This window comes from Oncorhynchus nerka, linkage group LG16, assembly GCF_034236695.1.
Source record: "Oncorhynchus nerka isolate Pitt River linkage group LG16, Oner_Uvic_2.0, whole genome shotgun sequence".
NCBI classification, from domain to species: Eukaryota; Metazoa; Chordata; class Actinopteri; order Salmoniformes; family Salmonidae; genus Oncorhynchus; species Oncorhynchus nerka.
In genome coordinates, this window is record NC_088411.1 from 26,827,533 (window position 1) to 26,845,933 (window position 18,401).

Below are 18,401 nucleotides of genomic sequence, written 5' to 3' on the forward strand. Positions count from 1 at the left end.
TCTGAATATATTTCTCTGTAGGATGATACTGTGGAGAGGAATCAAAGCCTTGACTAATGACAAAGAAAGCCTTGGATGCTGTTCCCCAGAATGGTTGGGTTTTCTGCCTTCAGGCTACGGCCTCATTGTGATTGAATGGTATTGGATGAAAACCTGCAGACAACTGACGAAGAAAACATGGAAAACCAGCTGTGTGGTTCTATGAAATCGATTGATAAATCAAGCACCAAGTATGAAGGGGTAGGACACCAGCAAACACGGCAGCCCTTGTGAACTAAGAGGCTAGAGTTGAATTCATTAGCTGTAGGTGTGAACTCACTGGGCACAATTTAGTATTAACACTGGAGTGATAGATGTGCAGACGATGTGCAAGTAGTGATACTGGGGTGCAAAAGAGCAAAAATAAATAGCAATATGGGGATGAGGTAGTTGTGTGTGCTATTTACAGATGGGCTCTGTACAGGTGTAGTGATCGGTAAGCTGCTCTGACAGCTGATGCTTAAAGTTAGTGAGGGAGATATAAGTCTCCAACTGCAGTGATCTTTGCAATTCCTTCCAGTCATTGGCAGCAGAGAACTGGAAGGAAAGGCAGCCAAAGGAGGAGTTGGCTTTGGGGATGACCAGTGAAATATACCTGCTGGAGTGCGTGCTACGGGTGGGTGTTGCTACGGTGACCAGTGAGCTGAGATAAGGCAGGGCTTTACCTAGCAAAGACTTATAGATGACCTGGAGCCAGTGGGTTTGGCGACGAATATGAAGCGAGGGCCAACCAACGAGAGCATACAGGATGCAGTGGTGGGGAGTATATGGGGCTTTGGTGACAAAACAGATGGCACTGTGATAGACTATATCCAATTTGCAGAGTAGAGTGTTGGAAGTCAAAGTCAAGGATCGGTAGGATAGTCAGTTTTACGAGGGTGTGTTTAGCAGCATGAGTGAAGGAGGCTTTGTTGCGAAATAGGAAGACGATTCTAGATATAATTTTGGATTGGAGATGCTTAATGCGAGTCTGGAAAGAGAGTTTACAGTCTAACCAGACACCTAGGTATTTGTAGTTGTCCACATATTCTAAGTCAGAACCGTCCAGAGTAGTGATGCTAGTCGGGCGGGCGGGTGTGGGCAGCGATTGGTTGAAGAGCATGCATTTAATTTACTTGCATTTAAGAGCATTTGGAGGCCACGGAAGGAGTGTTGTATGGCATTAAAGCTCGTCTGGAGGTTAGTTAACACAGTGTCCAAAGATGGGCCATAAGTATACAGAATGGTGTTGTCTGCGTAGAGGTGGATCAGAGAATCACCAGCAGCAAGAGCGACAATTTATATTTACAGAGAAAAGAGTCGGTCCGAGAATTGAACCTTGCGGCAACCCCATAGAGACTGCCAGAGGTCCGGACAACAGGCCCTCCGATTTGACACACTGAGCACTATCAGAGAAGTATTTGTTGAACCAGGCGAGGCAGTCATTTGAGAAACCAAGGCTATTGAGTCTGCCAATAAGAATGCAGTGATTGACAGAGTAGAAAGCCTTGGCCAGGTCGAAGAAGACTGCTGCACAGTACTGTCTTTTAATCAATGGCTGTTATGATATCGTTTAGTACCTTGAGCGTGGCTGGGGTGCACCCATGACCAGCTCGGAAACCAGATTGCATAGCGGAGAAGGTACGGTGGTATTCGAAATGGTCGGTGATCTGTTTGTTAACTTGGCTTTCAAAGACTTTAGAAAGGCAGGGCAGGATGGATATAGGTCTGTAACAGTTTGGGTCTAGAGTGTCTCCCCCTTTGAAGAGGGGGATGACCGCAGCAGCTTTCCAATTTTTAGGTATCTCAGATGATACGAAAGAGGTTGAATAGGCCAGTAATAGGGGTTACAACAATTTCAGCGGATAATTTTAGAAAGAGGTTCCAGATTGTCTAGCTGATTTGTTGGGGGTCCAGATTTTGCAGCTCTTTCAGAACCTCAGCTATCTGGATTTGGGTGAAGGAGAAGCGGGGGAGGGACTTGGGCAAGTTGCTGCAGGGGGTGCAGAGCTGTTGGCCGGGGTAGGGGGTAGCCAGGTGGAAAGCATGACCAGCCGTAGAAAAATGCTAATTGAAATTCTCGATTATCATGGATTTATCGTTGGTGATAGTGTTTCCTACCCTCAGTGCACTGGGCAGCTGGGAGGAGGTACTCTTATTCTACATGGACTTTACAGTGTCACACAACTTTTTGGAATTTGTGCTACAGGATGCAATTTTTAGTTTGAAAAAGCCAGCCTTTGCTTCCCTAACTGACTGTGTATATTGGTTCCTAACTTCCCTGAAAAGTTGCATATCGCAGGGGCTATTCGATGTTAATGCAGTACGAGACAGGATGTTTTTGTGCTGGTCAAGGGCAGTCAAGTCTGGAGTGAACCAAGGGCTATATCTGTATTTAGTTCTCCATATTTTGAACGAGGCATGGTTATTTAAGACTGTGAGGAAAGCACTTTTAAAGAATAACCAGGCATCCTCTACTGACGGGATGAGATCAATATCCTTCCAAGATACCCGGGCCAGGTCGATTAGATAAGGCCTGCTCGCTGAAGTGTTTAAGGGGGGGTTTGACAGTGATGAGGGGTGGTCGTTTGACGGCGGACCCATTACATACGCAAGCAATGAGGCAGTGATCGTTGAGATCCTGGTTGAAGACAGCAGAGGTGTATTTAGAGGGCAGGTTTGTCAGGATGATATCTATGAGGGTGCCCATGTTTACGGATTTAGGGTTGTACCTGGTTGGTTCCTTGATAATTTGTGTGAGATTGAGGGCATCTAGCTTAGACTGTAGAACGGCCGGGGTGTTAAGCATATCCCAGTTTAAGTCACCTAACAGTACAAATTCTGAAGATTGAAGGGGGGCAATCAATTCACATATCGTGTCCAGGGCACAGGTGGGGGATGAGGGGGGTCTATAACAAGCGGCAACGGTGAGACTTATTTCTGGAAAGGTGGATTTAAAAAAAAGTAGAAGATTCAACTGTTTGGGCACAGACCTGGATAGTATGACAGAACTCTGCAGGCTAACTCTGCCCCCATTGGCAGTTCTATCTTGGCGGAAAATGTTGTAGTTAACCTGTTAGTACTCTAGGGGTAGTATTTCATTTTTGGATAAAAAGACGTGCTCGTTTTAAGCGCAATATTTTGTCACGAAAAGATGCTCGAATATGCTTGGAATTGATAGTTTTGGAAAGAAGACAGTCTTACGTTTCCAGAACTGCAAAGATTTTCACTGTGAGTCCCTTAGAACAAATGCTTCGGGCAAAACCAAGATGTATGACCGACCAGGAAATGCACAGGATTTCTGAGGCTACGTTTTCCATGATCGCCTTATATGGCTGTGAATGCGACAGGAATGAACGGACTCTTTATCTTGTTTCCCCAAGGTCTCTGCAGCATTGTGACGTATTTGTAGGCATATCATTGGAAGATTGACCATAAGAGACTACAATTGCCAAGTGTCCCTCTTGGTGTCTGCGTGGCATTTGGTGCGCAAAACTCAGCTCCCAGTATTTTTCCATTCGAATCTCAGAACAAACCAGGCTACAAGGACGGTGCTTTCAATGGAGAGATATATGACAAACCACCTTCAGGATTGATTCAAACAACGTTTTCCATGTTTCAGTCGATATTATGGAGTTAATTCGGAAAAAAGTTCGACATGTAGGTGACTGAATTTTCGGTTAGTTTCGGTAGCCAAATGCATAGTAACAAAAGGGAACGACGTGTCCTACACAAGAATCTTTCAGGAAAAACTGGACATCTGCTATGTAACTGAGAGTCTCCTCATTGAAACATCTGAAGTTCTTCAAAGGTAAATTATTTTATTTGATTCCTTGGCTGGTTTTTGTGAATATGTTGCGTGCTAAATGCTAACGCTAAATGCTAAGCTAGCTATCACCACTCTTACAAATTATTGATTTTCTCTGGTTCTAAAGCATATTTTGAAAATCTGAGACAACAGGATTGTTAAGAAAAGGATAAGCTTGAGAGCAGGCATATTTATTTCATTTCATTTGCGATTTTTAGAAATCGCTAACGTTGCGTTATGGTAATGAGCTTGAGGCTGTAGTTACGCTACCGCATACGGGTTTGGGCGGACTATGAGGTTAAGGATGGACATTTCTGAATATTTGGTGGGGGTAATCTGACAGAGTGTGTGTGTGTGTGTGGGGGGGGGGGTTAGGGGGAAAAAAGGTTACCCATGCCCCGACTGTCTATCAGCACGTTACACACACTAGCAGAGTCGTACTGGGGGAAGGAACATGTTAGCTAGCCTGCGAGGGAATGAGCACCCATCAGAGGAGAGAGACAGCTCATCTCTTCTTCCTGACGGCACCACTAATCACCACGACCAGTGGCTCGGCGCTAACATGACCAAATGGAGGCTAGGCGTCCAAGCAGACGGAGTGGTATGTATATCAGCCAAGCCAGCCAGCCAGCGATCTGAAACTCATCCAGCCACATACTGCCACGGCCAGGTAAACAAATATCACACAGGCCATTAATCCCTCTAATTTCCCTGCCTTGTGTTCCACTAGGCCCCTGCACACCCAGGGCTGTGTTTACCGGTGGACCCCACAGAGGCTTTAGCTATCCCTATGCAGGGGGATGAAGGGAAAGGTGGAGAGGTGAAGGTGGAGGTAAAGGAAGGAAGTAAGGAAAACAACAAAGCCATTAAAAGCGGGGAGCCAGTGAGCGGTCCTGCCACAAGTCATGATCTTCAGTGCGGGCCTAGCTGTCTGTAGCGCGGCCCGGTAGACCGGGGCAGTGAGGTGTGCTAATGTGGATGACAAGCCGCCGCCGCACTCACTGGGGCTAATGGCCAGCTAACCCCCCTCCCTCCCTCCCTCCCTTCACAGCACCTCTGCTTGAATTCACATGCAAATTTGTGTGTGTGAAATGTTCAAGCACTTTCCCGGACATGATATGCCATTAGTATCAGGACGGATTTCTGTAATTCTGTTAAAGTAGCGCGAGTCCTGTAATTTTCTCTCGCTCTCTCTCTGTGACGGGGGGAGACAAGGCGGACAGAGGGGGGTGAGAGTGACACACATCTTGAAGGAAAGAGAGAGAGGTAGCGTGAGAGAGACGGGGCACACATTTACGCTGTCACTGTGTGCACAAAGCAAAGAAGAAACACTTTTATTGTAATTGGGTCTTACATGGGCAGGCAGAAACCCACCGTGGCATTCAGATAATGGCTGGTTAATGTGGGCGTCCTGAGAGTGAGAAAAAGGCGGCTGCTGCCTGCTCCTCGCCACATGCATACAGCCTGCTCTCTGAGAAAATAATTACTCCTTCAGCAGACATTTAACTGCATCAAACACTTCCTTCACTCAGGAGTTGAACTTTGCTGTTCTTTCATATGGCGTATGGATATAGGCATCTTGTAAAGAAAGATATACAGTTGAAGTCGGAAGTTTACATACATTTAGGTTGAAGTCATTAAAACTCGTTTTTCAACCACTCCACAAATTTCTTGTTAACAAACTATAGTTTTGCATGACAAGTAATTTTTCCTAACAATTGTTTACAGACAGATTATTTAATTGTATCAAAATTCCAGTGGGTCAGAAGTTTACATACACCAAAATGACAGAAAATGATGTCATGTCTTTAGAAGCTTCTGATAGGCTAGACATCAATTGTGTCAATTGGAGGTTTACCTGTGGATGTATTTCAAGGCCTGCCCTCAAACTCAGTGCCTCTTTGCGTGACATCATGGGAAAATCAAAAGAAATCAGCCAAGACCTCAGAAAGAACATTGTAGACCTCCACAAGTCTGGTTCATCCTTGGGAGCAATTTCCAAACGTCTGAAGGTACCACGTTCATCTGTACCAACAATAGTACGCAAGTATAAACACCATGGGACCAACGCAGTCGTCATACTGCTCAGGAAGGAGATGTGTTCTGTCTCAGAGATTAACGTACTTTGGTGCTAAAAGTGAAAATCAATCCCAGAACAGCAGCAAAGGACCTTGTGAAGATGCTGGAGGAAACAGGTACAAAAGTATCTATATCAACAGTAAAATGAGTCCTATATCAACATAACCTGAAAGGCCGCTTTTTCAGGAGGAATGGGCAGAAATTCACCCAACTTATTGTGTGAAGCTTGTTGAAGGCTCCCTGAAACGTTTGACCCAAGTTAAAACATTTAAAGGCAATACATTCAATTAGTATTTGGTTGCATGTAAACTTCTGACCCACTGGGAATGTGATGAAAGAAATAAAAAGCTGAAATAACTCACTCTACTATTATTCTGACATGTCACATTCTTAAAATAAAGTGGTGAACCTACTAGGGTAAAATGTCAGGAATAGTTAAAAACGGAGTTTAAATGTATTTGGCTAAGGTGTATGTAAACTTCTGACTTCAACTGTAGATTTACAGGCTTAACAAACCACACATTTATCCCTAAAATATGACTGACCAGGAACAAGTCTGGTGTTAGCCTGCTGAGCTAAAGCCAAAGCATTAGCTCGGGAGCTAACGGAAGTCTTCAGGTCTCAAGCGTGGTGACTTTTCAGGCAAGGTTTCTCAGCAGTCTGGACAAGGAACCCTGAAAGGTTTTCTTTAACAGAAAGCAACTTCCCTCGACTATGTTGCCCTGACAGTGTCTAGTGCCCACTCACCTTCCAGTCTGCCCTGCTTGGTCAGGACCTTGACTAGAGCCACATACTTGCTGGAATCCAGAGACACAGAGGAATCCTTACGGCTCCTAGACATGAGGGGTTGAGAGAGTTAGACCATAGATTAGAGAAATATACATTTAAAAAAAAAAATGTAATTTGTGTGTGAACGTGGCTGATGCAGTTCATGTCACAATTGTAACTCCCATCTCCCTACAATTCAGATTCCTCTACCCCCCCCTCCCCCTCTGATGAAGCAGCGCATGGGAAAGGGACAGAGATTGGAGCTGAAGTTGAGTGCAGCACCAATGCCTTTCTGTTACTGAAAGGTTACAGATGCAGGGTGTGGGGCAAGGAGAAGAGATGGGGGTACGTACGCACCGGATTCATCAGAACACCCCTGTCCACTGCTCTGGCCCGGCCAGTGCATTAACGTCTCTCCTAATCCAGCTCATGTTCAACTTTAATGCTAAGCTGGACCGAGTATAGGGGAATGTGTGTGTGTTTCCCCAATCCACTTACAGCTCTCTTTTCAAGTTCAGTGCCTCTTCCACATTGTCATGGCGACAGCAGAGGTGGATGAGGGTGGCGTAGCTCCCGGCAACCATGTCTGCCTCGTGTTGTTTCTTCAGCTCCAGAGCCCTGTCCAGTTTCTGTCAGAAAGACAAGACGTCTTTAAAAATCAACCTTCATCTCAAATGCTTAATCCTAAAGCTGGACTCATAGCTCACAACTGCAGAGCCGCAATAGTCAGCCGGCCCAGTAGGACATTAATAACCCTCATTTAATTGTCTCTTACTGTTGAGCAGCAGACTATCACTCTGGAACTGAACCAGGTTTAAGCTTAGCAAACATTAGCCAAAAGACAGAGGGCATGTGTGGTGAGACTGTACCTCCTCGGCACACAGAGTGAGGATGAGTTGTTTCAGGGTAGCGCCTACTGGTTTACTGTCAGCCTTCAGCTCAGCCAGCCTGCTCTCCAGCGCCAAAACCTTGCCATCCAGAATCTGAAAGGTAAACAGGAAAACATTACACGCACTCTCCCTAAATGACCATCACCTACAGTGGGGCAAAAAAGTATTTAGTCAGCCACCAATTGTGCAAGTTCTCCCACTTAAAAAGATGAGAGGCCTGTATTTTTCATCATAGGTACACTTCAACTATGACAGACAAAATGAGAATAAAAAATCCAGAAAATCACATTGTAGGATTTTTAATGAATTTATTTGCAAATTATGGTGGAAAATAAGTATTTGGTCACCTACAAACAAGCAAGATTTCTGGCTCTCACAGACCTGTAACTTCTTTAAGGGGCTCCTCTATCCTCCACTCGTTACCTGTATTAATGGCACCTGTTTGAACTTGTTATCAGTATAAAAGACACCCGTCCACAACCTCAAACAGTCACACTCCAAACTCCACTATGGCCAAGACCAAAGAGCCGTCAAAGGACACCAGAAACAAAATTGTAGACCTGCACCAGACTGGGAAGATTGAATCTGCAATAGGTAAGCAGCTTGGTTTGAAGAAATCAACTGTGGGAGCAATTATTAGGAAATGGAAGACATACAAGACCACTGATAATCTCCCTCGATCTGGGGCTCCACGCAAGATCTCACCCCGTGGGGTCAAAATGATCACAAGAAAAACCACACACAAAAATCCCAGAACCACACGGGGGGACCTAGTGAATGACCTGCAGAGAGATGGGACCAAAGTAACAAAGCCTACCATCAGTAACACACTACGCCGCCAGGGACTCAAATCCTGCAGTGCCAGACGTGTCCCCCTGCTTAAGCCTGTACATGTCCAGGCCCGTCTGAAGTTTGCTAGAGAGCATTTGGATGATCCAGAAGAAGATTGGGAGAATGTCATATGGTCAGATGAAACCAAAATAGAACTTTTTGGTAAAAACTCAACTCGTCGTGTTTGGAGGACAAAGAATGCTGAGTTGCATCCAAAGAACGCCATACCTACTGTGAAGCATGGGGGTGGAAACATCATGCGTTGGGGCTGTTTTTCTGCAAAGGGACCAGGACGACTGATCCGTGTAAAGGAAAGAATGAATGGGGCCATGTATCGTGAGATTTTGAGTGAAAACCTCCTTCCATCAGCAAAGGCATTGAAGATGAAACGTGGCTGGGTCTTTCAGCATGACAATGATCACAAACACACCGCCCGGGCAACGAAGGAGTGGCTTCGTAAGAAGCATTTCAAGGTCCTGGAGTGGCCTAGCCAGTCTCCAGATCTCAACCCCATAGAAAATCTTTGGAGGGAGTTGAAAGTCCGTGTTGCCCAGCAACAGCCCCAAAACATCACTGCTCTAGAGGAGATCTGCATGGAGGAATGGGCCAAAATACCAGCAACAGTGTGTGAAAACCTTGTGAAGACTTACAGAAAACGTTTGACCTCTGTCATTGCCAACCAAGGGTATATAACAAAGTATTGAGATAAACTTTTGTTATTGACCAAATACTTATTTTCCACCATCATTTGCAAATAAATTAATTAAAAATCCTACAAAGTGATTTTCTTGACCCCCCCCCCATTTTGTCTGTCATAGTTGAAGTGTACCTATGATGAAAATTACAGGCCTCTCATCTTTTTAAGAGGGAGAACTTGCACAATTGGTGGCTGACTAAATACTTTTTTGCCCCACTGTATATCTCTAAAACCCAATGAATACACTCACAACAACTCTGTTGTCTGAGAAGTTCAGAGGTTCTTGGCTGTCCACCAGGGCGATGACATCCTAAAAGAAACCAAAAGAACCACGTAAGAAAGAAACCAAAACTGCATCATTAAGAATACCTTCACATACAGTAGCTGTGAGTCAGTGATTTAGGACAGGTACCTTGATGAGCTCAGGCACGTGATAGGAGTCTAGCAGGTTTCTGATCCCTCTGTAGATGTTCCCTGGGATGATGATACCCTGCAGGTCAAACACAGGAGAACAGGATTAAAATAAATTATCTTTCACCTGGGGTTGTTCATTTTAGGAGGGGGCAGATTGCTAATCTGAAATTTGAGATTTGGGACATGGGTAATCTGAATCTCATTATCCGCATAGACAACTCTTAATCTGAGATCAATGTGTGTAAGCCTGTCAGAGAGGTTGTATTTATGAATGGGATGAGTCAAATATCTGTGTGTGTGTGTGTACCATGCTCTTCAGCTGGTTGAAGTACTGCCTGAGCTTGTCCTCCTGAGCCTGCACCTCTGCCTCAGTCATGCTGTCCATCAGGTTATAGAGAAAGTAGGACACAGCCTCTGTACAGAAGGAAGAGAGGAGTGATGTTATACGTGCACACACACACACACACACATAGAACGTGGTCCCAGGATAATGGCTGTGTGTGTGTGTGTGTGTGTGAGAGAGAGTAGTGCTGACGGTATTCTTTGAGTGAAGCGAACAGTAATGCGTGTCGGGCGGGTGGCAGTGGGTGACAGCCTCGCACTCTGGGGCGGCCGTGCGGAGGACACAACGGGAAGTGACACGGATAACTGTCTCCATCTCTCCCACCAGCACTACAGCCCGGTCAGACCACACACACACACACACTGACACGGAGAGACACAGCCGCGCCACACACACTGAAAGACACACATTCCTGACAAACTAGACGGAGACGCAGGCTGTTTGTTCAGCACTGTGTCAGCAGCCTGGGCCCATTTTCCCTGACAGACAGGCTGTCCCTCTGGCCAGGTCTCACACCCACCCTATATCTAGGGCAGGACATGAACGTGCAAACCGTCTTCATAACGCAGAGTGAGCGCATCAGCAGACTCCTGCAACGGAGACTGCAGATATATACACAGTGAACGCACAGACAGAGACACAGATACAGTGCCTTCAGAAAGTAGTTATACCCCTTGGGCACCCACCACCTTTTGTTTGTTACAGCCTGAATTTAAAAAGGATTCAATTGAGATGTGCTACTGATCTACACACAATACTCCACAATGTCAGTGGAATTTTGTTTAAGAAATGATTACAAATGAATATAAAATTTAAAGCAGAAATGTCTTTAGTCAATAACCTTCAACACCTTTGTTAAAGAAAGCCTAAATAGATTCAGGAGTAAACATTTGCTTAACAATTCCAATAATAAGTTGCATGTACTCACTGTGTGCAATAATAGTGGTTGACCAAATGTTTATATGAGTACTCCATCTCTACCCCACACATTCAATTATATGTAAGGTTCCTCAGTCGAGTAGTGAATTTCAAGCACAGATTCAACCACAAGGGAGGTTTTCCAATGTCTCGCAAAGAAGCGCACCTATTGGTAGATGGGTAAAAGATTTAAAAAGCAGACATGGAATATCCCTTTGAGCATGGTGAAGTTATTAATTACGCTTTGGATGGTGCATCAATACACCCAGTCACTACAAAATCACCGGTAACTGAGTTAGGAAGGACGCCTGAGAGGACGGAAACCACGCAGGGTTTTCACCATGAGGCCAATAGTGATTTTAATGGCTGAGAGAGGATGGAACAACATTGAAGTTGGTCCACAATACTAAGCTAAAATGACAGTGAAAAGGAAGTATGTACAGAATAAAAAATATTCAAAAACATGCATCCTGTTTGCATTAAGGCACTAAAGTAATACTGCACACAAAATGAAATTGCAAAGAAATGTACTTTTTGTTCTAAATACAAAGCATGATGTTTAGGGCAAATCCAACATATCACGGAGTACTACACTTCTTATGTTCAATCATGGTGGTGGCTGCATCATGTAATCGATATTCTCGTCATCGGCAAGGACTTGTTAAAAAAAAACATAATCGAGATACGCACAGCGAAACTCCTAGAGGAAAACCTGGTTCAGTCTGCTTTCCAACAGACACTGGGAGACAAATTCACCTTTCAGCAGGACAAGAAAACAAAAACACAAGGCCAAATATACACTGGACTTGCTTACCAAGAGGACATTGAATGTTCCTGAGTGGCCTAGTTACAGTTTTGACTTAAATTGGGATGAAAATCTATGTCAAGACTTGAAAATGTCTAGCAATGATCAACAACCAACTTGACAGAGCTTGAATAAAAATGGGCAAATATTGTACAATTCAGGTGTGCAAAGCTCTCAGAGACAGATCCAGACAGACTCACAGCTGTAAATCGCTGCCAAAAGGTCATTCTAACATGTATTGACTCAGGGGGTTGAATATCTAAAAGATATTTTCATGAATCTTTAAAAAATGTAAAACATTTTCTTCCACTGACAGAATTGTGTAGATCGTTGAAAAACAATTCAATCCCAATTTGTAACAACAAAATGTGGAAAAAGCCAAGGAGTGTGAATACTTTCTGAAGGCACTGTACAGACATGCACACGAACACCTGACTGTCCCATGTGGCTCAGTTGGGAGAGAATGGAACTTGCAAAGCCAGAGTTATGGGGCACCAGCACAAATAAATAAGAGTATAAGAGTATGATAAATGACTCCAATGTAAAACTTTTTTTTTTTTTTTGTGTTATGGCCACATTTTCATCCATTCACAAATGATCTTACCAGCAGATCCTGTAGCTCCCTGAGAGAAACGCTCATCTTTGTACAGCAGCTCAGTGATCTGAAAACAAGCATGATCTTAAGAGATGCATCTCATACAAAGACACACCTACATACAAATCGCACAGCATCACACCTGAATAGTGAAAACTCATGCCCCAGAATTATATAGCAGTCATATTGTTGCCTTTTAAAATGCATCAATACAATCAACAGGGGAACGTTTAGAAAAAAAACATTGCAGAAATAAATATCTATAAAACTGGTAATAGTCTATAGGTCATCCAAATTACAAATCAAGATTTTATATGTCATATATTTCTACCTGCAAATATTCTGAACCTTCCACCCGCCTCAAACCCCTGACAGTTTCACCCAGCCGATTATGAACAGAGCTGAAACCAAGAAGCAGTGCGGTGCATGGTCTTACCTTGGCCATGCTCTCCAGATCGTCAGACCTGTAGGGGGCAGCAGAGGACAAGACATCAGGATACAAGGACACCGACAGAAATCAGCACACAGAATCAGGATACTTAGGCTGCATTCACAGAGGCAGCCCAATTCTGAATTTTCTTTACCCAATTGTCAAAACATATATCTGATGTGATTGGTCAAAGACCAATTAGTGGCATTTTTAAAATCAGACACCTACTCATTCATGTGTTTTTCTTTATTTTTACTATTTTCTACATTGTAGAATAATAGTGAGGACATAACTATGAAATAACACATATGGAATTATGTAGTATCCAAAAACGTGTTAACCTAATCAAAATATATTTTATATTTGAGATTCTTCAAAGTAGCCACCCTTTGCCTTGACAGCTTTGCACACTCTTGGAATCCTCTCAACCAGCTTCATGAGGTAGTCACCTGGAATGCATTTCAATTAACAGGTGTGCATTATTAAAAGTACATTTGTGGAATTTCTTTCCTTCTTAATGCTTTTGAGCAAATCAGTTGTGTTGTGACATTGTAGGGTTGGTATACAGAATATAGTCCTATTTGGTAAAAGACCAGGTCGATATTATGGCAAGAACAGCTCAAAAAAGCAAAGAGGAACGATAGTCCATCATTACTTTAAGACATGAAGGTAGTCATCTTCAAACACCCAGAAAAGGCTACTCTCCTCAATGTTATCCTCACAAATAATCCTGATAGGTATCAGTCTGGTGTTTTCTGTAATGACCTTAGTGATCAGTTTTACAGCCTTTGTTCGTAATGGCTGCTCAGTGAAAAGACCGGTCCTGATTTGTCATAGACACTTGCTAAAAAACTTTAATGAGCAAGCCTTCGTTCATGACCTGGCCTCTGTAAATTGGTATAGAATCAGCTTGATCCCTTCGGTCGAAGACGCTTGGATATTGATATTTTGATATTGTTAAACACACCCCCCTCAAGAAAATGATAATTAAAAACAGGTTCAGCCCCTGGTTCGACCGTGATCTTGTGGAGTTACTCCACCTCAAGTTGCATTTGGCGAAAGGCTCGGCACACTCATATTCAGGCTGACTGGCTATTGTTCAGGCTATCCGGAAGGCCAAAGTTAGTTACTTTAAGGAGCAGTTCTCTCTCTGTGGGTCTAACCCAAAGAAGTTCTGAAGAACGGTTAAAGACCTCCTCCTCACAGCTGCCCATGCCCTTAAGGTTGATGATGTGGTTGTTATTGACAAATACATGGCTGAGCTCTTTAATTATCACTTCATTAAGTCAGGATTCAAATTGGACTCAGCCATGCCTCCCTGCCCATCCAACATTTCCTCATCTCCCACCCCTTCTAATGTGATAATCGATGCTTCTCCCTCTTTTAGTTTACCCCTGCAGGCAGTCACTGAGCACCTTAAACTTTACACCAAAAAAAACATCTGGGTTAGATGGTTTAGACCCTCTTCTTTAAAAATTTTATTTTTACCTTTATTTAACTAGGCAAGTCAGTTAAGAAAAAAAATCTTATTTACAATGACGGCCTACCCCGGACTCCCAATCACGGCCAGATGTGATAAACCGCCAAGCCTGTCTCTCCTTTCTGGAGAGGTTCCCATTGCTTGGAAGGCAGCCACAGCTTGTCCTTTATTTAAAGGGGGAGATCAAGCTGATCCTAACTGTTATATGCCTATTTCTATTTTGCCCAGTTTATCAAAAAAAAGTGTTGGAAAAACTTGAAAATAATCAACAGACTGGCTTTCTTGATGTCTATAGCATTCTCTCTGGTATGCAATCTGTTCTCTGCTCAGGTTATGGATGTGTCACCGCAACCTTAACGGTCCTCAATGATGTCCTCATTGCCCTCAATTCTAAGCAATATTGTGCTGCTATTTTTCTTGACATGGCCAAAGCTTTTGATACGGTAGACCATTCCATTCTTTTGGTCTGGCTAAGGAGTATTGGTGTCTAAGGGTCTTTGGCCTGGTTTGCTAACTACCTCTCTCAAAGAGTGTAGTGTATAAAGTCAGAAAATCTGCTGTCTCAGCCATTGCCTGTCACCAAGGGAGTAGCCCAAGGCTCAAACCTAGGACCCACACTCTTCTTAATTCACATCAACAACATAGCTCAGGTAGTAGGAAGCTCTCTCATCCATTTATATGCAGATGACATAGTCTTATACTCAGCTGGCCCCTCCCTGGATTTTGTGTTAAATGCTCTACAACACAGCTTTCCTAGTGTCCAACAAGCTTTCTCTGGACTTAACCTTGTTCTGAGCACGTCCAAAACAAAGGTCTTGTGGTTTGGTAAGAAGAATGCCCCTCTTCCCACAGGTGTGATTACTACCTCTGAGGGTTAAGAGCTATACGGCTAGACGGTGCACTGTCCTTCTCTCAGCACATATCAAAGATGCAGGCTAAAGTTAAATCTAGACTTGGTTTCCACTATCGTAATCGTTCCACTTTCACCCCAGCTGCCAAACTAACCCTGATTCAGATGACCACCCTACCCATGCTAGATTACGGATACAAAATGCATAGTTCGGCAGGTAAGGGTGCTCTCGAGCGGCCAAGATGTTCTTTACCATTCGGCCATCAGATTTTCCACCAATGCTTCTTATAGAACACATCATTGCGCTCTATACTCCTCTGTAAACAGGTCATCTCTGTATACCTGTCGCAAGACCCACTGGTTGATGCTTATTTATAAAACCCTCTTAGGCCTCACTCCCCCTTATCTGAGATATATAGTGCAGCCCTCATCCTCCACATTCAACACCCGTTCTGCCAGTCACATTCTGTTAAAAGTCCCTAAAGCACACACATCCATGTGTCGCTCTTCTTTTCAGTTTGCTGCAGCTAGCGACTGGAACGAGCTGCAACAAACACTCAAACTGGACAGTTTAATATTAACCTATTCAACCTATGGGGGCGCTATGTCATTATTGGATAAAAAAACGTGCCCGTTTTAAGCGCAATATTTTGTCACGAAAAGATGCCCGACTATGCATATAATTGGCAGCTTTGGAAAGAAAACACTCTGACGTTTTCAAAACTGCAAAGATATTATCTGTGAGTGCCCCAGAACTGATGCTACAGGCGAAACCAAGATGAAACCTCAAACAGGAAATTAGCTGAATTTTTGAGGCTCTGTTTTACTATCGTCTCCTTATATGGCTGTGAATGTGCCGTGAACGAGCTTATGCTCTCTGCCGTTCGTCCAAGATGTCTGCAGCATTGTGACGTATTTGTAGGCATATCATTGGAAGATTGGCCATAAGAGACTACATTTGCTAGGGGTCCGCCCGGTGTCCTTTGTCTAAGTTGGTGCGCAATTCTCAGGTGCAATCATTTTACCATGCCATTCAGAGGGAGAAGCACACTTCCAGGAACGATACATCATTGAAGAGATGTAGAAAAACACATTGAGAATTGATTCTAAACAACGTTTGCCATGTTTCAGTCGATATTATGGAGTTATTTTGGAAAAAGTTCTGCGTTTTTATAACTGAATTTTCGGGGTTTTTTGGTAGCCAAACATGACGCAGAAAACAGACCGATTTCTCCTGCACAAATAATCTTTCAGGAAAACGGAACATTTGCTATCTAACTGAGTCTCCTCATTGAAAACAACCGAAGTTCTTCAAAAAGGTAAATAATTTATTTGAATGTTTTTCTGGTTTTTGTGAAAATGTTGCCTGCTAATGCTAAATGCTAACGCTAAATGCTAGTTTGCTATGGTTGAGAAGCATATTTTTGAAAATCTGAGATGACAGTGTTGTTAACAAAAGGCTAAGCTTGAGAGCTAGCATATTGATTTCATTTCATTTGCGATTTTCATGAATAGTTAACGTTGCGTTATGGTAATGAGCTTGAGGCTGTATTCACGATCCCGGATCCGGGATGGCTCGCCGCAAGAAGTTAATCTCTTCATTCAAAGACTCATTCATGGTCACTCTTACTGACAGTTGTGGCTGCTTTGTGTGATGTATTGTTGTCTCTACCTTCTTGCCCTTTGTGCTGTTGTCTGTGCCCAATAATGTTTGTACCATGTTTTGTGCTGCTACCATGTTGTGCTGCTACCATGCTGTGTTGTCATGTGTTGCTTTGTTCTGAACGGCTGAGCTCTGTATGTGTGGTTCCCACCGTGAAGCATGGTGGTGGTGGTGTGATGGTGCTTTGCTGGTGTCACTGTCAGTGATTTATTTAGAATTCAAGGCACACTTAACCAGCATGGCTACCACAGCATTCTGCAGTGATATGCCATCCCATCTGATTTGAGCTTAGTGGGACGATCATTTGTATTTCAATGACCCAACACACCTCTAGGCTGTGTAAGGGCTATTTGACCAAGGAGAGTGATGAGTGCTGCATCAGAGGACCTGGCCTCCACAAATCACCCGACCTCAACCCAATTGAGATGGTTTGGGATGAGTTGGACCGCAGAGTGAAGGAAAAGCAGCCAACAAGTGCTCAGCATGTGGGAACTCCTTCAAGACTCATGAAACTGGTTGAGAGAATGCCAAGAGTGTGCACAGCTATCATCAAGGCAAAGGGTGACTACTTTGAAGAATCTCAAATATGTTTTGTTTTTTGCACTTTTTTGGTTACTACGTGATTCCATATGTGTTATTCTATAGTTGATGTCTTCACTATTATAGAACATAGTAAAAATAAAGAAAAACCCTTGAATGAGTAGGTGTCCAAACTTTTGACTGGTATTGTACATACACACAGGAATCAGCAGACATAAAGCAAGCTTCTATAAGAACAATATGACAGATTACTGACATATGAGTCCCAATGGAACATGACAACTCCGTTAATGTCACATGGCAAACCACCAGTAAACAGACAGGGATGACAAGAGCCTGGGCCTTCTGAAGGAGCAAACTATCAATTCTGAAAGCTCTAACAGAGATACATGATCACTGAAAACAATGCAACAGGAATGTATATACACACACACACACACACACACACACACACACACAGAGAAGACTGCCACTTTGCCTTGACAAATCATCTGAGGAAAAGAGAGGAACTTGACTGAAGGGAAGAAGAGGCACCCTACACAATATTTAGATGAATAGTCACCCGAAAACCATGTCAGACACACGCACCCACACAAAACGATTCCTAAATTATGATGACACAGCCGTGCGTATGTGGCGTTGTCAGCTGGTTTAAGAGAGGCATAGAGACGAGAAGAGGGTGGAGGGGGAGTGGGGGTCTTTAATGATTAAATTATCCCTTGACCTTGCTCTGACAGAAGCAGGTTGTGGAGTGTAGTGACATGGCTCTGACACAGCACACCCTCCCCAGTGACACCCCCCTCTTCTTTGGCGTCAACCCCAATTATGGGCGTTACAGGCCGCCTGGCAACGGCAACACCGCAAGGCTCACAGCTGAATCTATAGCAGACGGCCATTCTACCAGGAACATCATCCAGAGACCAGTGAGAAACGAGTGCAGATGTAGTCGAAATCTTTCACATGACATTCATCTAGAAACTTATCAATCTTCCTCCTGAAGAGGTGATGATGTTTCTGACATGTGCAATATCAGCCCCTTGAACTATGATTTTATAGTCATAACTAACAAGTGTGTGTATATTGGTGTGAGGGGAGGACAGTACAACAGCGTAAAAACACCAGTAAGTATGCCAGGACCTCTGGGCTCCCTGGGGGGGGTCAAGTCAGATGAGGGCAGGAGGAGTGGGTGTACAGCGTACAAATTTACATCATTGCCCTCCTGCCTGTAGCCTGCCTACAGACCTCAGGCTGGGTAGGGTCAGGGCAGAGCCT

At 43.8% G+C, this 18,401-nt stretch overlaps 1 protein-coding gene across 1 annotated transcript in view; it reads right to left on the reverse strand.

Moving 5' to 3' along the window:
* The window catches only part of lrpprc (leucine-rich pentatricopeptide repeat containing), a 75,351-nt gene that overhangs the window by 37,086 nt on the left and 19,864 nt on the right, over positions 1-18,401 (reverse strand). The window contains exons 15-22 of the mRNA XM_029685310.2: positions 12,603-12,630; positions 12,176-12,233; positions 9,813-9,919; positions 9,504-9,581; positions 9,342-9,401; positions 7,543-7,656; positions 7,172-7,302; positions 6,653-6,738 (exon numbers count right to left, since the gene is read on the reverse strand). Of these exons, the coding sequence (XP_029541170.2) occupies positions 6,653-6,738; positions 7,172-7,302; positions 7,543-7,656; positions 9,342-9,401; positions 9,504-9,581; positions 9,813-9,919; positions 12,176-12,233; positions 12,603-12,630 (662 nt within the window). The remainder of the gene's footprint in view (positions 1-6,652; positions 6,739-7,171; positions 7,303-7,542; positions 7,657-9,341; positions 9,402-9,503; positions 9,582-9,812; positions 9,920-12,175; positions 12,234-12,602; positions 12,631-18,401) is intronic.